General features: G+C 43.1%; 1 protein-coding gene across 6 annotated transcripts in view; it reads left to right on the forward strand.

Moving 5' to 3' along the window:
* The window catches only part of Iqgap2 (IQ motif containing GTPase activating protein 2), a 279,551-nt gene that overhangs the window by 206,077 nt on the left and 46,760 nt on the right, over positions 1-26,714 (forward strand). For all 6 annotated transcript variants that reach the window (XM_028871671.2, XM_028871670.2, XM_037209490.1 and 3 more), the window contains 8 exons: positions 3,169-3,259; positions 8,613-8,780; positions 10,891-11,033; positions 14,813-14,983; positions 22,285-22,368; positions 23,731-23,802; positions 24,796-24,865; positions 26,422-26,630. In XM_028871671.2, the coding sequence (XP_028727504.1) occupies positions 3,169-3,259; positions 8,613-8,780; positions 10,891-11,033; positions 14,813-14,983; positions 22,285-22,368; positions 23,731-23,802; positions 24,796-24,865; positions 26,422-26,630 (1,008 nt within the window). The remainder of the gene's footprint in view (positions 1-3,168; positions 3,260-8,612; positions 8,781-10,890; positions 11,034-14,812; positions 14,984-22,284; positions 22,369-23,730; positions 23,803-24,795; positions 24,866-26,421; positions 26,631-26,714) is intronic.

Below are 26,714 nucleotides of genomic sequence, written 5' to 3' on the forward strand. Positions count from 1 at the left end.
GATCAGATTAACACTTCAACTGTATGATCTGTGGCACCATAAACCAAGGTAGAATGTTCTAATACTGTAGCAACGTAAGACCAGAAAATTGTTTTAAACTTTCTTGGCATCACCCAAGTTCAGCAAGTTATGGTTTGATTTGCCTGAGGCCTCGCTGTGGGTCATTCCATCTGCTCTTCGCTCACGTGCACAGCCTGGCTGTCCAGCTAGGTGAAGGCCTGGCCACCAGGGCACTATTCCCAGTCTTCTGGTGAGCGTCTAACAGGGAGACTTCACATCCGTACATTTTTGTCTTCACTTTTGGTTTTGTGTTGAACTTTATTTCAGTCCATCGTGGTCTCGAAACTATTGACTTAAATTTGTTTGGCTTTGCAAAGTCTGACTCCGGTTTGCCTTCCGAGACTTTAATCTTCAGTGTGGAATGGTCACCATCTTCTTATCCAGGCAAGAGTGTGTGTGGCCCATCTCCTACAGTGATGCCACATGTTCTTCAGGAGAAGATGACTGAGACGGGAGGAATCTTGTGTAGTTGATTTTTAAATTATTCCTGGGGAGGGTGGGGTTTCTTCCGGTTTAAAAATAGGAAGAAAAGAAAATCCTAGGGCTCGTGAGAAGACTCAGAGAGTAAAGGCATTTGCTTGCTCCTCAATCCTTGAGACTAGATTAAAGGTGAAAAGAGAACCAGCTCCAGAAAATTGTCCTCTGACCTCCACATACATACCATAGGACATTCACACACACACACACACACACACACACACACACACACACACACACTGTAAATTTTTTTTAAATCCTGCTTTCCTGTCTCCTTTTCTTCTTCAAGCCTCTCATTCTTTGTTTTTGCTTGAACCTCTTCCAAAGTTTCATTTCCTAAGAAATTACTAAGCTGCCTGGTGATGGTTCCCACATGGCCGCTGGAGCTGGAGATGATTCAGGAAGCAGGCCTCCTGAATTTTCTGAGTGCTGTGTCTGCTCCCAATAACGCAGGAGGAAGCAGCGTGTGACTGGTGTGGAGCCCTCACCACACACATTATCTCACAAAGCTCCTGGGGGAAGCTGGGGAGTGTCAGTTCTCCCTCCAGACGCAGGACTTCCTGAGCTCTGAGTGAAGTTTACCCTAAAGGACTCCCAATGCCAGAGTTGATTCTTTCCATGCACCACAGTTATGCATGGGTGTGTGAGCATATACATGTGTGTTCATATGTGTGTACGTGTGGAGGGGGTGCACTGTGCTAATAGGGGTGTGTGTGTGTGTGTGTGTGTGTGTGTGTGTGTGTGTGTGTGTGTGTGTGTGTATAGACATGCACATGTGTATGGGGGCCACAGGACAGCACCAGGTGTCATTCCTTGGATGCTATCCACCTTTTTTGGGGGGCAGGGTCTCTCACTGTCCTGAAACTTGCCATTTCAGTGAGGCTAACTGACCAGTGAGCCTAGGGATCCTCCTGTCTCTACCTCTCCGGTGTTGAAATTAGAATAGCACACTACCACTCCTGGCTTTTCTTTTTTTAGTGGGTCCCAGGGAATCCAACTCAGGTCCCTGTGCTTGCCAGCCGAGTTATCTCCACAGCCTCTCCCAGGCATGCTGATTCCAGGTTTAGAGCACAACACTTATCCCTACATACATAAATGAGCACTCACATTCTAACAGTGGAATTCCAGAGGCTGGAGAGGTGGCTCAGCAGTTACGAGTACACACTGATCTTAGAGAAGACCTGAGTTCAGTTCCCAGCGTGCATGTCAGGAAGCTCACAACTGCCTATATCCAGCTCCAGGACCAATTGCCCTCTGTGCATTCTGAGGACAATTGCACCCATGTGCTCATACATACAGACACATGTATACACATAATTAGAAGTAAAGTCAGTCTTTTAAAAAGTGGAATTCTGGGGCTGGAGAGATGGCTCAGAGGTCAAGAGCACTGGCTGCTCCTCCAAAGGACTCAGGTTCAATTCCCAGCACACACATGGCAGTTCACAACTGTCTGTAACTCCAGTTCCAGGGGAATCTGACACCTTTCCTTATACAGACATACATGCAGGCAAAGCCTAATGTACGTTAAATAAATAGATCTTGGTTTTAAAAGTGGAATTCTAAATTTTTCCTTAAAGTATTTAATGTCTACTCTTGAAATTGACTTGAAGTTTCCTTTAATATCTGCCAACACTGTGTTTGTAGCAAAATCAGAATTCACCTGAACATGAAACACTAAACGTCATCCTAATTGTTGCTCCTGCCGCCGCCGCCACTTCTTTCTGAAGCCAGTGTTAACTACTTAGTTTTTTCTTCTGCATACCAACCCCACTCGGCTACTTCCCACCCATGTGCCGCAGCTAATATCACCTTGAGTGCAGTGTATTCTAATGGCTCTGGTTGCTTCAAGAGATTCTTCTTCGCTCCTTCAGACCAGTTACCGTACTTTTGTGTCTGTTTTTGTCTGGGTGTCTGGCAAACATTGGGTATCAACATCCCCTGGCACCCTGGGACAACTTGGCACTTAGTGTGCCAACCATGGTTCCTGAATGCTTTAACTACATAGCCACGGATGGCTTTTTAATAGAGGTGGCATTTGAGTTATGAGTTATGAGACATGGTAGTAGCCAGCTAGGGTGGAGGAGTGTTGTGGCCTGAAGAAGGATGCTGTGAGGTCCAAGAGAAGAGAATAAGAAGCTAGAGAGTCAGGCAACGCCCCGTCACTGGACCTGGATCCTCAGTCCTGAGGAGAGAGTTTGTGCTTCTTTCTAAAGTCAAACAGGAAGGATATAATGAGACAGCCATTTTGAAATGACTGGGAGTTCTCACTGCAGAACGGCTATGATACAGACCTGATTGGCAGGAATGAAGCCTCCTGGGACAGCAGCACATCTGTCCATCCAGGGCAGTGGTCCTCAGCCTTCCTGATGCTGCAACCCTTTCATACAGTTCCTCCTGCCACGGTGACCCCCAACCATAAAACTATTTCGTTGCTGCTTCCTAATGTAATTTTGCTACCATTATGAATCAACGTAAATATCTGACATACGACCCCCACAGGTTGAGAGCCTGCCTGTTGCCGGTTTGTGCTGATGAATAAGAACTAGGAGATGACAATAAAATGACTCCTGAGGAGCGGTGGTGATGCCGTTCCATCGGCACTCACTGTGTGATTCTGTGTCCCTGTTCCAGGATCCTGAGAGTGTGTCTAAAGTTCTCTGGCTGGATGAGATACAGCAAGCCATCGATGCGGCCAACGTGGACGAGAACAGAGCAAAGCAATGTAAGCCCTCACCTCCTTTTGCTTGCCAAGCCTGCCTGCCTTTGCTGTGGGTACGCACCTGAAGTCATTCCCTTTGAATTTCTGGAAAGATTCGAATGCTTTTCAGTTCTTAGTGCAAACAAACACGTCATATCTAAACAAGCATGTCACTAGCTAGTTTCCAGTCACCAGGTGCTGTCTCCAACAAAACGGGACAGTGTTGCCAAACAAAATCCAGAGAGCAAACATGTTTTGTAGACTCTGGAATTGGGTGTTTAAATCAGATCCTTTTTGTCCTGTTGATCCACAGAAAACTATTTCTTCACAATAAATGTCAGTTCTCTTTTTGTATGCTCTCCATTGTTGGCAGAAGTTTTCCCAAAGAGACAGACCAAAAGGTGGAGAGAGAGGAGGCAGGCACTGGAAAATGCAAGGTCAGGCTTGCAGCGACTGGTGTCAGCTCTTAATCACCAAGGGCAGATGGGTGTGGCTGCATCTGATAGCTGACTCTGAAATAGTGTGAATCAGATACTGATGGAGTGGGCCAAGTGCTCATGATATTTCCATACTTGAAGTTGGCTGGTAGTTATTTCTCTCTTGAGATATATAGATGGAAGAGCTCTAGGTCATGTAAAAAAACAAATTAAGCCAGTGAGATGGCACAGTGGGTAAGGGTGCTTGCTGCCAAGTGTGAGGACCTGGGTTTGATTCCTAGAGCCCACAGGGTAAAAGCTGACTCCCATAAGCTGTCTTCTGTTCTCCATGTGTGTGTGTGTGTGTGTGTGTGTGTGTGTGTGTGTGTGTGTGTGTGTGCGCACACACACACACACACACACATAAATGAATAAATAAATGTAAGAAAAAAATTGAAGAGAGAGATCTAACTTGAATCATGAAAACAATCCAGGCCCCTGAATTCCCATGATGGAGTCTATTGAAAAACCCACAGGACCTTTTAATGGAGACAGAATGTCAGTTCAAAAATAGTATTGTTAACCTGTTTCCCAGAAGAACCCATGGCCTTCTGCATAGGGACTGCTGGGGAATAGGGATGTGTGAAAGACATTAGCAGATTTTCTTTTTTCTTTCTTTCTTTCTTTTTTTTTTTTTTTTTTTTTTTTTTTTTTTTGGTGATCCTGGCTCTGAATGAACTCTAATTCAAAATGTCACCATTGCTTCCCCAGAGCAGGAAAGTCAGGTGATCAATGGGGTTTTCACTTGCAGTCCCTCTCCCAAGGGACTCAATGAGTGCTTAATACACTCTATGGTTACTTGTCCTCTTCTGGAATGCCATGAGCAGAATCCCTACATTGGTTCAAATGATCAAAATTTTTATATACCTCTGTTATCAAGGAAGAATCTGAAATTGCCTCTAAGTTGATACAGTAACAAATCTCTCTAACATAAAATCAAATGAGACTCCTAAAAGTGGATGTAGCCACCCACCACCCCATGGCATGGCTGGACCCTGTGCCATCAGGTCACAAGAGTGCTATGGAAACAGCTTCGTCTCCTCCCCAGATAGAGCAGCATCTACAAGGCCCATCTGGGCTTTGTTTCCTTAGCTTGGAAAAAATGCGTTCATTTCTCTGAACTGGACTTTTATGCCCTTAGGGACTTTGAAGTCATTCTTTCCTAAGACTCCAATGCTTAAGAGAAAAAAATAAATTCAAGAGGGATGTGTAAGAGTCTTTAATTTGCATATACACTAAAGATAGTCATGATCAGCCGAGACACCTTGAAGAAATGAGGTTGTAATGTAGATACTCAACCTAGCATGCCCCCTTCTTAGAGATCCAGCCCGCCTAAAAGTTATTTTATTGTTTTCCTTACATATAGCCTGTAAGTATTGGGTCTGTTTTTCACATGGAGACCCATGGTCCCTTGACTAGGAAAGCTAGAAGTTTCTCAGCTCATGTGGCTCTGCTGTCCATCAGAACTCTTCTGAACCCATTGAGTTCTGTCCCATGCCACAAGAGTTGTGACCCCTCCTATAATATGCAATGATAAAACTGATTTTTTTTTTTTACAGTTAAGGCTATCTATAGCCAGACATTAAAATGAGAATGTCCTGATTTTGATGGAAATTCCATCTTACTTTTAAAAACGTTCTTCCTTCTTTCATGAAAACCAACTCCTTGTAGGTTTGAAGCATCCTAGATGATTTAACAAAGGGCATTGGCCTGTGTATGTCACCACAGGCTAGAAAATGTGTTTATTTTCACTGGAGTATCTTGCTTCCCTGAACATTGGAGTCCTTAGTACAGTGTTTCTCAACACCCCCCACCCAATCATTATACCCTAAGGAGTAAAAATCTCTCCCTAGACTTTTCTCATCCTGACATTACAATACCACAGACATGTTGTATACCTGTTTGTGTACCATATGTAGACCCATGCTTTACACGTTAAAGAACCGGTGGTTGCTATGTTGGGTGTTTACCCACCTGTGAGTGCATCCTTTTAAAGAGAGCCCACCGGTGTGAGGCTTAAGGTCTAAAGCACTTGACTTTTTGAAGGCCAGTTATCTGACATCTTCTACTATCTATGACTCAACCACCAGCCACAGAGTCAGTTCCTAAGTCATCAGAATAGATGTTGTACATCCTGGGCATTGGAACTAATCTGCTCTACTCACAGGGGACCCCTGAGACAGACTTGAGCCAGCCTGCTCTTCCCATATGCACAATTCTAAAGTCCACGGTTGTTTCCTGCAGAAGCCACAAAACTCCCAAGAGTTTGACTGCCACAGGCTGGCATGCAGATGTTCGTAGGAAGTGATCCCAAAAACCAGGGGACTTAGAGGACATGTAGTGCTAAAGAATACACCCAAACACTCCATGTCCTCCCAAGTATCACTTGCTTTGCTCAGTAGGACTCAACAAGCATTAAACACCTCCTGGGTACCACAGTTAGTAAAATGAGGAGCAATAAGTGCTCAGCTGCTTGTTGGGGGTTTTCAGAGACCTGTTTTAGATAATCAGGGAAAAGAGTTCCAGTACTGGAAATCCACCCATGTGGCAGCTCTTTGCTCATCCACATTCGACTGCAGGAAACATTTCTGTGTTCAAGAGCTTGCGCCTTCATCATACATCTTTCAAGGAAAATTAGTTTGGCCATGTGAGTTCAATGCAACCATCCCATGTAGTTCATGCAGGAATTTTTCTTTGTCACTTGCTTATTCCTCCTGCCTCCCTGAAACCAAAGACTTTTCCCATGCCAGCTCGTCATCCTCCAGAGCTTTCCTGGGGGGAGAGAAAATGATAGAGGAGGGTGACCACTGTTAACCTCGCTCAGCACAAGAGCAAAGGCTCGCTGCTGTCTGTATCTGTCATTTGGCACTCACTGGAGTTTACTGGAGAAGTTCCCTGATACTGTCTGTGAGCATCTCTGGATTCACAAGGCGTTGACTCCAAGCTGGCCAAAGTCAACACATTCCATGATCCTTCAGCTGTATCTATTCATACTATTACTCATAATATTAGGAGCATACAAGCATAATTGGATGACAACCATATATTCTGTTCTAGTTTCATTCCGACCAAAACCAACTTAAAGGAGAAGAGTTTATTTGGCTAATATAGCCAGGTTACTATCTATCATTGACAGAATTTAGGGCAGGAACCCAGAGGCAGGACCCGCAGGGGAACTCTGGTTGCTGGCTTGCTCTCTAGCTCCTGTTTAGTTAGATTTCTTTTTTTTTTTTTTTAACATTTTTTTAAGATTTATTTATTTATTACTTATACAGCATGTTAGACTGCAGGCCAGAAGAGGGCACCAGATCTCATTACAGATGGTTGTGAGCCACCATGTGGTTGCTGGGAATTGAACTCAGGACCTCTAGAAGAGAAGTCAGTGCTCTCAACCTCTGAGCCATCTCTCCAGCCCCTAGTTAGATTTCTTATATAGTCCAGGGCTACCTACCTAGGGATGGTGCTAACCACAGTGTATTGGGTCCTCGGGCATCAATTAATAATCAAGACAATTTCCCCAGAGATGCCCACAGGCCAATCTGAAGTTGGCCATTCCTCAATCAAGGCTAATACTCTCAGATGACTCTGGGCTGTGTCAAGTTGACAAAACTAATAAGGACAGCCACTTAACACTTGCTAGAGTTTGACATGTGGGTGAGGGGGAACATCCATCTTCCCTTTCTCTGCATCAAGATCTTCTTTCTAAATATAGAAAGTATTTTAACTTGGCTTCCCCTTAACCCCCTTCATTGCTAACTTAGTGTATTTACAGGTTACAAAAACAATTTCATTGGTTGGACCAGGGCATTCTTTCCTAGAACTAAGGTAGATAATAATACAGAATTCACTAGATTCCCTTAAGCATCCGAGAGTTCACTATGACTTTATTTATGGGATGAGGCAGAAATTTGAAAGGTTTATTAAGTTTAAGTTGATCCAAAATAAAGTTTCTGGATTCCTTTGCCCATCTTACTCACTGTGCTTTTCTAGAACATTTCCTTAGGTCGGTTATGACAACCTTGTCAACGGTGCTAGTTTAATACAAGAGAATATTAAGATTTCCATAGCTGAATTAGTATTTGACTGACTCCAGAATAATTGTCTTCATAAAGTGAATTCTCAATTATAGGTTCCAGATCAGGGCTGATCGTCCACCATTGGTGCGCAATTCCCCATCAGTCTCCCTGCACATTTACATTACAACAAGCACCACCTAGTTACTCTCGCTCCCACACTAGCCTAACCAGAGACTGTTAGAGCTTCAACATGCCATGCCCTGTAGCATGAATCTGAAAAGTTCTCGCCAGATCCTTAGCTGGTCTTGTTTCCTGGAGGCTTCTGAGTCCTCATCCAGAATGAGTCTCAGCTGAACTGCTCCTCAAAAGCCTGAGTGCTTAACCAGGCCAAATGCTTAACCAGGCCAAATGCTTCTAGTTTCTGGTCCTCACGCCTTATATACCTTTCTGCTTTCTACCACCACTCCCTGGGATTAAAGGCTCACTTTCTGGGATTAAAGGCGTGATGAGTCACCATGCCTGTCTGTATCCTTGAACACATGGATTTCTGCCTCTGGAATGCTAGGATTAAAGGCGTGTGCTACCACTGCCTATCCTTTATGTTTAATATTGTGGCTGCTCTGTCTCTGACCCCAGATAAGTTTATTAGCATGCACAATATTTGGGGGAATACAATACCACAATGCCCCCATAGAACCTCCTTTTTTCAACCCAAACGGAGAGGAGAGCTGGTGGTTGGCCGGGTGTGCATGGCCAGACTATCAGACAGAGAAAAGGTTTAATACCAAAACACCAATGCCGTCCTAGAAGGTTAAAGTGTGTATTTATATACCTTAGAAGTAAAAGGTAATGACGATCAGGATGTTTTTTGTCCTCATGACCCAGGGGTCTCACTGGTCGTTGACGTCAACGAGTGTTTGGATAGAAAGCAGTCGGAACATATCCTGTCTATACTGAGGTCTTCTTCTAGTAATATCCATAACATAATCCCAGAATGTGCCAACAAGTACTACGATACCCTCGTGAAGATGAAAGAGTCCAAGACTGACAATGGTAAGCATTTCCATGACTTAGCACAAATATGTCATTTAAAATACAGTGGTTTCTATGGCATTGTGATTTCTTAATTGGGGGACAGTTACTGTTTTTACATCAATATTTCTGAAATTGTTAGTGTCTAAGGCAAAGGAAATGTTTTTAGGTTCTTTTTTAAAGCTGCAGTTATCTCAGCAACAATGCATAGATGGTAGCATCATAGAACTGAGAAAACTGAGATCTTCCTGCTAATAACTGCCATCATTTAATCTTTTATGAGACAAACAATATGTAATTATGCAATATTAAACAGGGGATATGAAGCGGGAATAGATAAACGTGGCAGATCCGTATACTGGAGTATTAGCAGCCACCAAAAGGGATGAAGGAGATACATGCTACAAGATGAGCGAACTTGCAAACAGTCTGTTCAGTCAAGGAGACAGACGAGACAGCAGGGCCTGGCAAGGTGGCTCAGTGGTTAAAAGCACATGCTAGGAAAATTTGATGACCTGAATGCTAGGCCCTAGAACACATGGTAGGAAGAAGAAATGGACTCCTAAGAATTGTCCTCTGACATCCATACATGTGCCATGGTGTACATGTACTGGCATGCACGCACACAAGCACGCACACACACACACACACACACACATTTAATTAGAAACAAAAGACCAACAGAAGAACAGCTATCCAACTACTCATTTGAAGAGAAAGCTGTCATTTTTCCTAGACACTGACAAATTGAACACTTGAGTATTTAAAACCAAAAGGAATCAGCACATACTTATATAACCTGGTTAATTAAATATTTAATGAAGACAGCCACTCAAACTTTGATTTACGTGGAAAGATGGCAAGTCTAGTGGTCACTTAGCAGCAGTACATTTAGTCAGACTTTTCAGTGGTTAAAGTAGTTCTTAGGTCTCTGGTTTGAGTCAGAGTTCATGGCTAATTAACAAAAATAAAGATTTCTAAATGTACTATAATGTATAGCCCGTAGATTCGTGAGGAAGAGACGTTCTTCCCAACCAACTTGAGCCATGGCTGCCGTGACTTTCATAGCCATCCCCACCCACCCAAGCCACGCCCTCTCGGCAATTTGTTTTCTCTTCTTGTGGTTACGGAGAGCATCTTGAGTCAAATCAGGAACTCCCTTTTTCTCTGCATTCATTGACCTTTATGCTGTAGATTTTCTATTTTGTAATTTGAACGAATTTATCCCCAGAAGTGACTCACCTCCACCTTAAATATGGGTCATGGTCCTTATAAATCAGTTCTTATCAGAGAAAGTTCTGGATGGCTTTATTGGCAAATAAAATTCTCCTCACTGGTCTCCTCCATTTAGTTGTGAGGGTGTCAGCATCTCCATGTAACATGCATTACTTGTTCACTTTTGCTTTTTGATGGCCATATTTGACTCAGGCCATCTGTCTTAGTTAAGGTTTTCTATTGCTGTGAAGAGACACCATGACCATGCAACTCTTACAAAGAAAACATTTCATTGGGATGGCTCACTTACAGTTTCAGAGGTTCAGTCCATTATCATCATGACAGGGAGAATGGCAGCATTCAGGTAGACCAGAAGGCAGTAGGAAGTCAACTGTGACACACTGGGTGGTATCCTGAGCATAGGATCCCTCAAAGCCCACTCCCACAGTGACATACTTCCTCCTAACAAGGCCATACCCACTCCAACAAAGCCACACCTCCTAATAGTGCCACTCCCTATGAGATTATAGGGGCCAATTACATTCAAAACACCACACCATTCCCATGAAAGAATTGGAGTCCATAGTCAGTGATAGACATTTATCTTTCCCCATTTGGGGGTGGGGTGGAGGTATGTAGGTGTGTGGTAAGACACTGCCATTGAGTACTCAAAATTCATTCCATTTTACTCTGTCATTTCTAGCGACTGTAACATGGACCAACTGAACACTTAGTGAAAAATATTTTTGCTAGGTTATAGTATCTGGTCTATTAGACTTGACTTATCAAACCTAGTTATCTATCCCCTATCCCCTTTTAACCAGAGACCTGATAAATAGTATGTTGGTGAGCTTCTTGGTAGGAAAGTGTAAGAACTCCATTCCTCTGTGGATGCTAACGAACTCTCTTTCTTTAGTGTCTGGTGAAGGTTCATGGGTCAAACTCAACCTGCAGCAGAAATACAACTACTATTATAACACAGATTCCAAAGAAGGCTCTTGGGTCTCACCTGAATCATGTTTGCCTAAAGAATCATGGCTCACAGGAGAAGAAATTGAGGTAGGAGATTGGTGTTTCGTGGAAAACTCAACTGTATAAAGAGAAGTGTGGTTCTTCATCATGGAAGTGATAGAGAAGACTAGTCAATTTATTTGGAGGACGTGTGGGAAATAGTCTTCTTGGACTGGAGTTGAGTGTGCTGCCTTTTTAAGAACTGTTAGTTCCATATGCTGGTACAGCTAACCAAAGAGAACCAAAGGGACCAAGAGGAAGAAACACTGGCAGCTCATCGGAGATGCTAGCTGACTTGAAGTCAGTCTTCAAGTTTTTCTTAGCAAAGTTCAGTTTGACTAATAATAATTTTTAGTTGTCAATATGTCTTACATCTTTCCTTTCTCTCTTTGCCTACAACTTAATGTGAGACCATTCCAAATAAATTTTTCCCACAAAGTGCTGGAACAGACGCCTCTGCCACAGATAAGTCCGGCCATCTCCAGGATGGCTTTAGGAACAGACAGCAGAGAGGTGCAAGAACAGGGTGGAAGGATTTAAATGTTCACTTCTCTGAACAATTGTCTTAGCGTGTTTTTGTTGGTTAATGTCATTTTTGCAAGTTTTGTATGCTCTAGTATCCAAGTACAGTTGACTGTATTTTGTACATGACTCTGATTTAAGTACTGATCCAAATTTAAACATGATATAGTGAATCTGAACTTTTATTTTACCTCTAAAAATCTCTCTTAATAGATCCTTGACCCATATTTGAAAGTTTAAGCTGACCATATTATACTTGCCAAAAACCAATTTCTCTATTCTCTCCCATCCCTTATAACAAAATACCTATTTGAGTTTGATAGAAACAATGTATCAATTAGTGAGTACATTGTTGTTGGCTGTTAGAACATTATGATGTTAAGTTCAGGAGGAAGAAACCCATTCAGAAGTGTCTGTGTTGGCTTCATTGGTCTAATGCTCTTCCCTCTTGTATGGAACATTGGCCAAAGTTTCAAAGCATAGGTGATTTCTCCTGTCTGCCTCATCCTTCTTAGTCCGAATTCATTCTCAAGTACACGGTAGTTTTGTTGTTGTTGTTGTTTTAGATGGACAAGAACTCAGTTCTAAATATTTTCAAAGAAGAAAGAAAAGCAACTTAAGAGTAAAGTTGTAGAAAACATTGGTCCAAAAAGCCCTTTTCAGGCTCCATTCTAAATCATTTGTCTTTGGTTTTGATTTGGGGTGTTTGTTTGTTTGTTTTTTGCTTTGTTTTGCTTTTGTTTATTTGTTTGGTCTTTTCAGTTCTCCCATCCTATGTCAAGGAATGGAAGAAACAGCTTGGCAGAAACTGACCTCTCTGTGACTATGCTATATTAAATTTATTTTTAAGGACATGAAAATAAATAGATGCAGCTGGAGAGATGGCTCAGCGGTTAAGAGCACTGGCTGCTCTTCCAGAGGACCTGAGTTCAATTCCCAGCACCCACATGGCAGCTTACAACTGTCTGTAATGAGATCTGGTGCCCTCTTCTGGCCTGCAGACAGAACACTGTATACGTAATAAATAAATCTAGATAGATAGATAGATAGATAGATAGATAGATAGATAGATAGATAGGTAGGTAGGTAGATAGGTAGGTAGATAGATAGATAGATAGATAGATAGATAGATAGATAGATAGATAGATAGATAAAGTAGATACTCTCTAGAAAGTTTCCTTTAAAAAAAAAAGCAAACAAACATAAAAACAAGAACTAAGCCATAAGTAGATGGTCAGGAGGTAGCTGTTGCTAGAGTGGCCTTCACGGGATCCTTTGAGTTCTGGAAAGTTGGAGTAGTAAAGAACGGAGGGGATAAAGTCGGAGTGGTGTGTAAATGGAATCACCCCTCTTAGGACGGTCAGATGTCAGAAGGAAGTTACAGCTAGAAATACTCTTTCATGTGTGCCCATGAGCACCCGAAGAGTGTGTAGCACTACACACAGGTCTTCGGAAAGCATGAACGTAGCATGTGTCTTTCCAAGGCACTGCCAGTCAGTTTGACCACATATCATCCGTGGAGGGGAGGTAGAGCATGGGCTGTCGGCATCAATGTTCCTAAGTGGGGGAAACGAGGCAGAGAGTGGATGAAGGAAATGGCGTTGAGTCTGCAGCTTGCACAGGATGTGTCAGCAACACAGAGGCTTTCCCCAGGGCATCCAGTTCCCACTTTTCCAGTCTCCCACTGTTGGCAACAGTTTCTGATGCAGCCACCTGTATATCTAAGTGTGATATTGCATGCCCATTGTGCTGGAATTAATAATGCAAGATGCAGCTTGAGAAACAGATTTACTGTGACACAGACAATGAGTGCTGCTTCCCGGGGGAAAAGGCTCAGGAAAGAATCCTCACCAAGATTGCCTTGGACTCAAAAGACATGAGACTTGCTGATAAATATGTTAGAGTATATCCAGAGAGAATACACTGCTAATAATCATTCTGTCCTGGAGAAGAGAGATACAGCACTTAAATATAGATCACATTAGTATCATTAAGTCAGTTGCTGTTGGGTGTCATGGCACTCACTTTTAGTCTCAGCACTCAGGAGGTAGAGACAGATGGAGCTCTGTGACTCTGAAGCCATCCTGCTCTATATACCACAGGCTAGCCAAGGCTATCTAAGAATCCACCTCAGAAAAATAAAAACAAGAGTCAATAGACTCATTGATGCGACCACATAGAAATATGTGCTACAAGTTGAGGAGTGGAGGGGAAATGTGGCCTGAATCTGACAATGTTTAAAGACAAAATTGAAAATGAGAAGAAAAAGCCTAAAGGACATGGTTTATTAGTTTCAGACATCCAAAGTGCTTACAAATTTTAGGCAAAGAATATGAGAGCAATGAATGATAAGTGCTGATTTTTTTTTCCAAATCCCATGCCAGGATTGAAAAGATGTGCCATGCTGTGAAGAAGCAGCATTAAAGAGTTAAAATTTGAGTTAAAAAAAAAACTCATCTGGCATGCAAAGATGCCCAGATACAACTTTCTGTTACACTGAATATCTGTCTATTGAATTAATAAATGGTGGATGGTCTCAGCCTTTTAAAAACAATAACCTGAAGTTACTGTCCTTGTTCAATGAATACATTTGCATATGTCTTCTCTTAACACTTTCTCTGCACCTGTAAATGATTTTCCTTCTTACTGCTTGAATGGACCAACAGCTGGGTGCAGATGTGCTTGATAAGAGGCTCCAGCTGGAGGAATTACTCCAGTCTTTCTATCTACTAAGAGTGAAGGGAAACCCTATCAGGAGCCCACATGAAAACTTCTCACAATCCCCTTCTTTTCCCCCATTCCTCTGGACTTCCTGTCTGTCCTTGATAACATTTGTCTGTCCTCTCCCACCGGTTTTCTGCCTCCAGTATCTGATTTCCCTTGGAACATCATTTGGGGCTGGGGAAGGGAAAAGAAGAACCTAGGACTTTCTGGTCACTGCTGTCTCCCCCTACCCCAGTAGTCTGAGGGAGTGGGAGGCAATGCCCATTCTGATGGTAGTCAACCTTGACCCTTATACAGTCTGTGGAATTCAGGCCACAATCATATGAGATCATTCCACACCTTCTTACGCCACCTTGCCGCCATGCTCAGGGGATTCAAAAATCCTGTCATTGGAAAGAAGCTAAGCCAGATCATCCCATGGCTCTTGTTAAATTTGTCTTTAAACCAAACCAAACCAAAAAAAAAAAAAAAAAAAAGAACAATCCATTTCATTTCCTAAAAGCTGCCATTTCCAAAAGCTGTTCTCTATGTTCCTTTCACCTGATGTGTGGAGAGTAACCATAAGACGTCTCTCTTGCCAGGACATCATTGAGGAAGTCACATCCAATTACATCCGCGAGAACATATGGTCTGCTCCAGAGGAACTGCTTCTCCGCTTTGAAGCCACGAGCTCAGGACCCCTCCTTAGGGAAGAGTTTGAAGCTAGGAAATCATTCTTGTATGACCAAGTAGACAGTGTGGTCAAAATACAGGTATGTGAATCACCTACCACAGTTACGGCAAGCGGTCCTGTCTTCTGAAAATGCTTCCTTTGAAAATACAACAGTCAGCTACCAGCATTCTAACAGAGCTGAATACAGACTCTTCCCTGGCTGGTGCCCCATTTTAGGAAGCATTTACGATGGAGACTGCCTTAGTGATGAAGTATTTTAAGTTGTGGTCCTCAGGAGAGTATTCAGGCTTGCTCAGATCTGCCTGCTACCAGGTACCTTGCTCAGATCTACCTGTGAGAGCTGAATGGCTACCTCAGACCGGGGTTGAAATTGGGCTTCTCAAACAGCAGTGTCTCCACGTGTCCATCTCCTGCTGAACTTGGAGTTGTAAGGGTTAGTGTGTGGCGATTACTGTCTGGCTTCTTCTAGCCTGAGCCAATTGAAGGACAAATAAGCTGGAGTACATTCAGCCTCTGCAGGGCTCTTCTTTGTATAATCGTCACTCTTTGTTCAGACCTGCGGGGTTCCTCCTCTGTACCCCCTCTTTAAAAATTGTGACACACAGCAGAAATGATGACTTGAGCTTTCTCAAGGGAGGAGGAGAACTTGTCAGATTCAGATGTTTCTCCTGTCTTCTTGCACTGCCCTCTGTTAGCCACCACGCTAGCTTCCCAAGGTCTGCATGTGTGTCCTTTTCTCCGGAGGCTGACGCGAGCATGTCACTGATGGGTGGAGCTTGCAGGGCTTTGCTTCAGCCCGTATCTGTGAGATTTCCTTCACTGGAGACATTTCAGTGGAAGAGCGTCTCTTTTGTAGCTGTTGGTGAACATCTTTGCCTCCTGTACCGTGTGTTTATGTTATTTGGGGCTGAGGATGACTGTTATTAACTTGGTCTTCTTGTGTAAGTGTTGGAGTGTTTTATTTGCTCAAGATGTTAGCAGGACCAAAATGCCTTTTTTTTTTTTTTTTTTGGAAAAATTCTCTGTTGTAGACCTGACACTTAGATTTTTTTTTTATGTGAGCCATTGAGTTCTAATTCAAAAGTGTTCTAGCTTATGTGTTGAAAATACAGCCTAAAAATAGAATAATCTACACCATCAAAGGTAAAACAAAATTCAAAGTGTCAGCCAGTGTGGTACAACCTGGACCAGCCCTGCACGCTCCAGTCTTGGAACAAGAGTGCGGTTGGGATTCCTACAGAAGAGCCCACCGTTAGAGATTGCCCTTTCTACTAGAACCCAGTGCTGAAGTCGGGAGAGTGCGGGGACAGGACAGAGAAGCTCACAAGGGGCCTTGCTTCTCCTCCACAGTGGGTCAAGATTGAAGAACATGTCATCAAACTCGGAACTTATCCGCCATGCCTCCTTTCCTTCCCTCCGACATTTTCCCAACAATGAAGGCATGAGGTCTAACAGTAAGGTAATGACACCGGTGTGGCCCAGAAGGGAATGCACTGACCTATAAAACCAAACGACCAGGAGCCAAAAAGCATCATGTTGATCTCATTTCTCACCAGAGTTGCTAATGGAAGCACATTAAAGAAATACTGGAAGGCTTCCCCTGCTTAAAACAGCTCAAGCTTTCTAGACAGTCAGCTGGCCCCAGACATACATTCTTGACAATTTTAGAGGGAAATACAGAAGCAAATCTTCTTGGCCCAAGCCGGCCAGATCCACGCTACACTTAGAGCTCTGCAGATGTCCAGTCCAACATGGAGGGAAATCAAAGAGAATCTATTGGTGTTTCTGTTTTCAGTGCTGTAAGTTAAGCCCACTGCCTTGTGTATGCTAGGCAAGCACTCTGAGCTGCACCCCCAACAAACCATCCAGTTTTAGAACAATTGGAAGTCTTTAATACCATTGCTTAATGTACAGCTGGGTGTATGGCTCAGTGGCAGAGTGTTTACTGGCATTCCTGAAGCTCTGGGTCCAGTCCCTAACATACACACACACACACACACACACACACACACACACACACACACACAGAGAGAGAGAGAGAGAGAGAGAGAGAGAGACAAAGCCAAAGTTTGAAAATGAGTAAGCCAGAAAAAGTCATTATACATAAGTAAAGGAGATTTTATTTATATCAAATATATAGAAAATGAACATAATTTGTAAAAATGTAAATGAAGTAAATGTCGAGTGATATTCTCCCAGAAAAAAATTTTATACTGAAATTCTCAAAGAATTTAGTAATGAGACACTGTATATATGGGTATGTGGGGAGAAGTGTGAATGGATCAGTAACAGCCGTGGCAATTAAATTGTGACATTATCAAGTGTAAATGAATGAAAGTGAAGAATGAAAAAAATAAACACTGAAAATAATTGAAACGGGCCTGAAGAGTTGGAATCAGAAAGCCAAGAGAAAGAGTAACTGATTTGACTGGCGGCGGCAGCGGCGGCGGAAGCGGGGTCACGCCTTTAATCCCAGCACTCAGGAGGCAGAGGCAGGCAGATCTCTGTGAGTTCGAGGTCAACCTGGTCTACAAAGCAAGTTCCAAGACGGACTCCAAAGCTACACAGAGAAACGCTTTCATTGAAAAAAACAAACAAACAAATAAAAGTATCTGACTTAAGACACATTTCCTCGTGTAAAAATTCTAATGCCCTGCAGGATTGTGAGGCTCAGGTAATTCACAGTGAAGACATCTCCAGTTGCTGCTCTTAGGTGCTCAGTGTGTGATGAGGTAATAGAGACGACTGAGAACAGATGGTAGGGATTCAGTATTAAGATCATTGGTGTTTCTGTGGGAAGAGGTCAAATACAAAATTTTATCTAACAGGACAAACATGACTAGAGTGGAACAATTTTTTCCTTGAACTACTGAAAGCTGGCTTACCTCTCTTAAGGAAGGATGTGGTAATGACTAATATCAAAACCTAGAGCTGGGCAGGAGAGATGGCTTGTCAGTGAAGAGCACTTGCTGCTCTTCCAGAGGACTCAGTGTGGATTCCAGCACCCCTGCCCTGCCTGTGCTTCCCGTCGGCCTGTAAATACAGCTCCAGGAGATCCCACACCTTGTTTGGGCCTCTACAGATACCCACACCCATGTGGCATACACCTAAGTAAAACATAAAGAAAAAACTCCTAGCCCTAGGACTGACTGACTGAACTTCAGGGCGAGGAAGGCCACAAGCCTCCAGGCAAAGAGAAGAAAGGGATTGTGTGAAGCAATTTCAGAGCCTAAGGGCTGCAAAGCAGGGGAATCAATCCCCTTGGGGCAGTTGTTCATTGTGCCGACCCCATAGACTAAGCCTTGTAGGTTGCTAGACTTTAGAAGGAGAGGAAAAAGAAATCGTTCAGAGCTCCCTGGCTACCCTACATCACAATCTTTAGACGTTGTGATTTCTGGGTACCCATCATCGAGCAAGACAGCTGCTTCAACAGGCCCGGTTTTCTGGAGATTAACCTTGAAAATACATAAGAAGAGGAGTAATCTCCAGTATTTCACAGCAAATATATGTATAATCCCAGAAAACAGAATAAAGTGGCTACTATAAATTTTCCAACAAGTTCCCGTAGCAGCTAAGAATGATTTTATTACAAAAAGCTCCCAAATCATGACATGGAGACCTAATTAGTTTTCAGTATTTGGCCTTAGCTTATGCTCGTTTCTGGCTAGCTGTTTTTTCTTTTAACTTAAATTAACCTGTTTCTCTTCATCTACGTTTTGTCTCGGGACTTTTTACCTTTTGTTCTGTATGTCCTGCTCTGTGTCTGCTGGCTGGCCGCTACCTGGCTGGCCCCGAGCATCTTCCTATCTTTCTCCCTCATTCTCTCCTCCTCCTTCTCTCTCTTCTTCTTTCAAGTCTAGATTTCTCCTCCTATTTATTCTCTTTCCCTGACAACCCTGCCTATCCCTCTCCTGCCTAGCTATTGACTGTTCAGCTCTTTATTAAACCAGTCAGGTACTTTAGGCAGGCAAGGTGAAATAGCAACACATCTTTTCATAATTAAACAAATGCAACATAAACAAGTGTAATACATCCTTATAGTTAAACAAATGCATCAGAAACAAATGTATCAAATCCTTACATCCTTAAAACAGATGCAACAGAAAGAAATGTAACACACCTTTACACAGTTAAGTAGGCCACAACATAATCAAATGTCGTCCTTACATAGTTAAGTATTCCTCAACACATACTTGTTCATTAGAAGAACTTGCAGTTTATGGCTATGAGTGTGGTCTCTGTTACTAACACAGAACTAGACAAGCTAGACCTACTGGAATGGAAACTTCAAAGCTGAAAGCGAAAACTGTAGAATTTTGACAAATTAAATGTAAGGCGTACAGTATTTCTGCTTCTGTATAGATCAAAATCTATACAGAACTTAGCTCAGCCACCCTTGTTTAGGAAGCAGCAATGAGTATTTCTAACAGGAACATTATGGGGAGGTCTACGCAAATAGCTGATTATGAGATGAAGCCTGATACCAAAATCTCGCAAATAGTGAGTATTAATTCATGAATACAATCAGTAATGCTGAGTGGACAAGGAAAGTGGCTGAGGCTCTGTTACTATTACAGATTAGTTCCTCATGTTTGTGAATCTGAATTAGTAGAGATGAATGGTATTTGTGAACTTCAGTTAATACTGGAGAAGCAGAAAGAGACCTTGAGCTGATGCAAGCTTTGTTTTTTGCTGTGAGCATGGCTCAAAGAAAGATATGTAATAAATACATCGTCACATAGTTATACCTGCGCTACCCACCAAAATGTATGAAGTGTTGTTCAGAGCTTTCTTAGGCGTGTGACGGCCACACTGCTGTGGAATCCCAGTGACCAGGACATTAGGATATGCTTCCCTGTCTCGTCACATTGATGAGCCATTTTTGTGAATAGTTGTTGATGACCTCAGACAGCAGTTTCTCAGAAGAGCCACACTGCCACAGATCCCATGGTGGCCTATCTAAATGGGCACTTGATTAAGAATCCTTTAGGTGAGGTTGTTTATATCTTTACCACTCACAGTGTGAGCCACATTCCAGCTTGATCATTGCAGGAAACCTCTGAGAAATGCAGACTCTCAAGCCCCTGTGATCCTGTTGAATCTAACCTGCATGTGCTAACAAAATCCTCATGTCTTCCTATATAGATGCTTATCTTCACCGTAAAAGCCTGAGAAAGAAAACTCCTATGTTTATCTCAACTGATACTGCCAAGTCATTTGACAAAATTCTAAGCCCATTTCTGATTATTTTTAACAATTGTGTTGAAATCTTGGTTTTGTTTTTGTTTTGTTTTGTTTTTCTTTTTAGTTTTTTTTTAATTTTTATTTTAAACCTTATTTGTATGGGTCTTTTGCTTGAGTGTATTATGTATCAAGTGTGCTCATGCCCCTGGAGGCCAGAAGAGGGCATCAGATCCCCTGCTACTGGAGTTATAAATGGTTGTTGAACCCCCTTGTGGATGCTGGAAATCAAACCTGAGTCCTCTGGAAGAGCAGCCAGTGCTCTTATCTCCTGAACCATCTCTCCAGCCTGGGTTTTTGCTTGTCTTTGTTTTGTTTTGTTTTGTTTTGTTTTGTTTGGAACGTAGCATCTTTGTAATGATGAACTGTCCAGTTCAGACTTTAAGTATCTTTCTATTTTTTAATCTACCCCAAAATATAACACTATAATTTTGTTCCTTTATTTCTTTTTTAGTTTATTCATATTTGAGTAAATTAATATTTGGCTAATACAAATAACATCTTTAATATGTTTTTATTTATTTCTGACATATAGAATCAATTTCAACCTTGTAACCAGCCCATTGATCCCCTTGTGCTGCAGCTACTTTTTTTTTTCTTTCTTGGTTTTTCAAGACAAAGTTTCTCTGTGTAGCCCTGGCTGTCCTGAAACTCACTCTGTAGACCAGGCTGGCCTCGAACTCACAGAGATCCACCTGCCTCTGCCTCCCAACTGCTGAGATTAAAGGTGTGTGCCACCACCGCCTGGCTACACATCTCATTTTTTAAAATATTTTTGAATCTACGCATAGTGCCATGTACCTGCAGTCCCAGCACTTGGGAGATTGGGGCAGGAGGATTGTGAGTTCAGGGCTAGCCTGCGCCACACAGTATTGCTTGTCCCTAAACAAATAAAAGATGGTGAACTCTGTTACAAATAAATTCATCTGACTGTAATCCTACTGAAAACGGGCCTGTAAGATGGTTCAGTGGGTAAAGAGGCTCACCGTGGCAGGCCCCATCTGGTGGAAGGAGAGGACTCGCTCCTGCAAGTTACATACACATACACTAATGACTGTGTAAATGTAAAAATAATCATATAGAAAACTATACATTTGGGGGAACTTTAAAATTGCTTGGTTTTGACTTCCATTACATTCCATACATTTTCCTGTCCCTTGAATATAAGTTTGTCGGAGGGAAAAAAAAAATGGTGGCGGCTTAATGTCCCTCATTTAGGAATTAAGTTGTAGTCAGCCTGTACTTTCTAAAGCGCAGCAGCTGAGTTAGTAGGGATTTTGATCTATACAGAAGAGGAATACTATATGCCTTACATTTAATTTGTCAAAATTCTACATCTTTCTCTTTCAGCTTTGAAGTTTTAATCCCAGTGGTTTTGCTTTGTCTAATTCCGTGTTAACACAGATGTTTCGTGTATGTGTTAAATAGAAGCCTTTCATATAACTCAGAGGAGAAAGCAAACCTTGGCATATTGTTGGGTCTCATTTTCTCAAAAGGAAGAAAATGATATATACATAATGACATCTTTGTATTTTAATGCATAATGATGTTTATATGGGTAGATATGTTGTATAGATTTAGGAATGTGCATAGTAAAAAAATGAATAGTTCACTTCGGAGAGAAACTAGATGGAAATAGTGACAGACATAGAGATAAGTCTATGTGAGAACACACGAGATGATAAATGGTCAATTATATCTTTAGGGATTTGGTCACAGTGAGGGAAGTGCCTTCCTAGCAAAGATAATCATATATTAATCGCTATTTTCAAGCATTTTATATTTCTACCGAATAACACTATTAACAGAACCCAGCTAATACTATGAGAAGGATTCTTTTATTGTCCCCTTTTGTCACCCAGGGTCCTGGTAAAATTAAGCTTCCAAGTAGAAAATTGGGTGCCCAACTGGCCATTGATGTCCCTTTCTCTGCCTGCCCCAACTCTGGTTCTTTTCTCATGCATCAGTTGGTGTGCTCTGCCCCAGCTAAGTATCCACTGTTGGACATGGTGTCGAGAGGAGACCTGGGAGGGGAGGGCTCCTGCTGGCGTCCCACTTCAGTAACTCCTGAGGTGTGTTTCTATAGCAACTGTGGGCAGCTGTCACTCATCAGTCCCTCCCCACCTGCTCTTCCCCCAGGCTTTCTGGAAGGGGTGTAAACAACGACAAGAATATCTGAACAGACAACAAGTGTTTGCCGGTAACGTTGATTCCGTTGTGAAGGTAAGTATCGTTTTCGGCCACGTTGAGTGATCGGCTGACCCATTGCCTCTGACTTTGCCCTGACTCTAGAAGAACAGAGATGCGTTAAGCCTTGAAAGTCAGTCCTGGGCTTGGAGCATCTTCGCACGAGTTGATGAACCACCGTGATGATCCTTTATGTGGTTAGGAGAATCAACTGTGAAAATGTTTTTGTGTCCAGCTCTTTGTCTAGAACATCCAAATTAATTTTTTTTTTTAAGCTGGGATCGTCTCCCTGCTCTATCCAGTCTGGTTTCATGTTCCTCTTATTGCATTTGCTAGTCGTACTTAGAATACTCAAACATACCAGCAGAAACCCTCCAGAACCCCTCCGCTGTTAGGCAAATGCGAAGCCACTGACCCAGGGGCTAGCTCTGAGCTACAGAAAGGAGAGGTACCGTGGTGGCCGCGCTTAGCTAAAAGCAAAAGAACTAAACAAAAATGAACTGGTAGATGACTTGGAAATCTAGGTGAGAGTCAATAAGGACCAGAAAGAAACTGAAATGGGTGAGTTGAAAAGATGCTTGAGAGGGCAGAAAACGACAGGGCTAGAACCACCGTGCCTTCTTCACTCATTCAGGACGTGTTGTCCTGTGTCTGCTATGGAATCCACCCATTCCCGCAGCAAACTGTTAGGCACACTCGGTCCCCACTGAGACCTCTTGAGAGCTTTCCTATAGCATCCTAGAGGATGGAGCTGGGGAGAGGGATCCGCCGGTAAAGACACTTGCTGCCAAGCCTGGCGACCTGAGTTTGGTCTTCAGGACTCACTTGGTGGAGGAAGAGAGCAGGCTCCCTCGGGTCGCCTTCCCACCTATACACACGCACCACGGTATACACCCACGTGTGCACACGCACGCGTGAGTAAATTCCATTAAAAAAAAAAAAAAAAAAAAACCTAAGGGTTGTGGGTTGCATTTAAAGGATGATGAAAGAAAGCCTGGATTTAGTTTCATTTGATTTACGGACTCACTATAGCTCAGAAGACTACCTTGTTCTCTTGACTTTTACTTGCCAAGATGGAAACTAAGCTACATAGCCCAGGCCGTGAGGTGAAGGGTCACATGGAATGTGTTTTTAAGGATCTTGAAAAAAAACAACAGAAGAAGTGAGAAATGAAGGGGAGGCTTTGCTATCTGTTGATTGGTAGGCTGTTAGTCCTTGTTTGTCCTTTAACACAGGATCTTGAATGTACCCCAGGCTGGCCTCAGCGTCCTGGGTGCTGGGTTCACAGGCATGCAAGGCCACTGGTGTTCAGCAGATAATATTTTTAGGAAGGCAGCGTCGTCTGCCTTGAGGATTGTGTGGCTATCACCGTGGTGACCCTATTTTACTGTATTTCAGATTCAATCCTGGTTCCGAATGGCAACAGTGAGGAAGAGTTATCTTTCACGACTGCAGTATTTTGAAGATCATGTAAGTTACATGCACATGGCTTTCCGTTTGGGCTAAGAATGAACTAAATCAATACTTACTGAATGTTAGTATTGAATAATTTGACTAAACGGTGCTGGTGACCACCTGGGAATAAACAGACCTCAGAACTCAGTGTGACAGGAACAGGAGCTTACCTTTGAACTCAGAAGTCACACTGAGTCAGGGACAGAGGGGGAAAAGCATGGGCTAGTAATACCAAAAAGAGAACATTCTAGTCCTGTATTTTCTTTTTTTTCTAGTTAATTTTATCTAATTTTACATCTTGACAGCAGTTTCCCCTCCCTCCCGATCCTCCCATTCCCTACCCCCATCTCCCCTCTGCCCCGTCCCCAAATCCACCCCTCCTCGGTTTCTGTTCAGAAAGGGGCGGGTCTCCCGTGGATATCAACAAAACATGGCACATCAAGTTGCAGTAAGACTAAGTCCCTCCCCTTGTAATAAGGCTGGGCAAGGCGACCCAGTATGAGGAACAGGGTCCCAAAATGCCAGCTAAAGCATTAGGGACAGCCCCTGCTCTAGCAGTCGGGAGTCCCAAAAGTAGATCAAGCTACACAACTGTCACATATATAGAGAGAGGGCCAGGTTAGTCAAGTGTTTTCCAACACAGGATATACAGTTCGTCTGGCTACTAACTGATTAATTTAAATCTAAACCACAGGGGGGGAAATGTCTGAATCTTCAAAGAATAAAACTATCAACATCAAACGGATCATTTAGGTCCTGGCATCCTTTTCCTTGTTAATTGACAGTCCTTCTATAGTCCTGTTTATTTTTGTAGCTAACTTATTTTACTTCTTCAAAAAAAAAAAAAAAAGATGACCCACAATGTGGGAGAATAAATATTAAATGTGCTACATCTAAGGATCAGTGATTTTTAACAGTATCAGTTCTTAAAAGTCCTAAATTCTAAAAGAGTGGGGCAAATGGGACTCCAAGAGATCCCCTCAATGACTCCCCTCAATGTTTTTGCAGAAAAATGAAATTGTGAAAATCCAATCCCTGTTGCGGGCAAACAAAGCCAGAGATGACTACAAAGCGCTGGGTAAGTGGGCACCGTGGGAGGCGGAGCCTGGACCCCTCCCTGGCCAGCAAGGACACTTCTCTAGCCTATAGACTGCAGAGGCTGTCCCAAGAACCAGAGGACAAATGCAGTCTCTGACAGACCCTGGTCATCTCGGGCTCTAGGTTCTGAACAAGTGAGCCCGGGGCGGATAGGACAGGAGGGGGCGCTGCCTGTTAGGAGTGAAGTGGAAAAGCAGAGTGGGTACCATTTCTTCTTCAAAAAGAACGGGATCAGCATAAATCCCACTGTACCTTCAATTTGAGTTACGAGGAAGGATGAGAAGACAGAGAAGAAGATCTGGCTACATTTCAGGTGTTCACTTTATGGCCTGCCTGTCCTGATCCCCTCCTCTCGTTTTAAGGATTGAATATGTTTATGTAGGAAAATTTGAAAATAGTCCTAAAGGCAGCAAAACAAACTGGACATGGAGTGTGCACACCCGTTATCTCAACCTGGGAAATGGAGGCCAGGAGATCAGGAGGCGAAGGCTATCCTCAGCTGTAGAGGGTTCAAGGTCCAGTCTCAAGATAAACAAGTGAAGTAACAACAAAAGCAAAAACACAGTCTCATCTCCCAATGGTGGTAACCACAGACACCAGCCAAGGTCAGCTCTCTAGCACAGATCCCAAAAATAGGACAGCCACAGAGGTGACGTCTGTGGTCCATGCCAGGTTCGTGCTGAGTCAGCAGGTATTGGTCAGACTCAGCACAGAGTCAAGCTGTAAATGTAAGAAAGACTGACTGACAGGGCCCTTGATGACAGGCCAGTCAGCCAACTGATAACAGTGAGACAGTCCTCTTCTTAAGTACTGGTCATCCCCATGGTTGGTGTTACCCAAGCTGATCTCATGATAATTAAGTGTCACAGTGTCAGAAAATAAGACCAGAAACTCTTAGAATTTCTACACAAAGGTCCTCTGAGGCTGGTCCCTGGGTTCTCAGCAGCTCCACCCCATTCCCCCTTGGTCTGTGCTTCAAAGGACAATGACCAAATTTCAATGTCTACCATCTTTTTACTTCTGCCAAGGAGAGCATTCACTCACTTATCCTCTAGTCGATTCCTGCTTGGCCGTTAGAGCCCCTGCTCTTCTGTCAACCCTTGTTGGCCTCCACCCAGTTCTGGCTCCTTCCCCAAGATCCTTTGTGCTGAGAGAAACCACTTCTTCCTGCAGCCAGAATGCTAATCTCTTATCTGGCTCAGCCACCGGGTCTTAGAGCTCAGGTCTGTTGGTTTAACTTTCTTTCCTCATCAATAAGGCAGAGATAGGTCTGTCTGCTCAGTGTCTGAGTCTGCTGACCGTGAGGGAGAGGGCTGGCTAATGAGTATTAGATAAGTAGAAAACCGTGGGGCCAGGCATTATCAGTTTTGTGCATTTGTTTATGTGGGTTTGCTTATCTTGCTCTCACTGATGGAGAACAACCCACGCCACAGACTGCATGCTTTGGTTGGTTTATTTTTGTAGTAATAGTTTCATGGCAGAGCCAGCTGTGAGTGATAATTCCCAATTAAAATATGCCTCCTCTTCTCCCCACAGTTGGCTCTGAAAACCCACCTTTAATGGTAATCCGGAAGTTCGTGTACCTGTTGGACCAAAGCGACTTGGATTTCCAGGAGGAGCTGGAGGTAGCAAGGCTGCGAGAAGAAGTGGTGACTAAAATCAGGGCCAATCAGCAGCTGGAGAAAGACCTGAACTTGATGGACATCAAGATCGGACTGCTGGTGAAGAACAGGATCACGCTGGAGGTCAGTGGGCAGTGGTTCCTTCGGCTCCCAGCAAAGAAGATGCATGTGTATGTGCGCAGGAGGCTGGGTCCAGGAAAGCATGTT

This window comes from Peromyscus leucopus, chromosome 11 (genome assembly GCF_004664715.2).
Source record: "Peromyscus leucopus breed LL Stock chromosome 11, UCI_PerLeu_2.1, whole genome shotgun sequence".
In the NCBI taxonomy this organism is placed as follows: Eukaryota; Metazoa; Chordata; class Mammalia; order Rodentia; family Cricetidae; genus Peromyscus; species Peromyscus leucopus.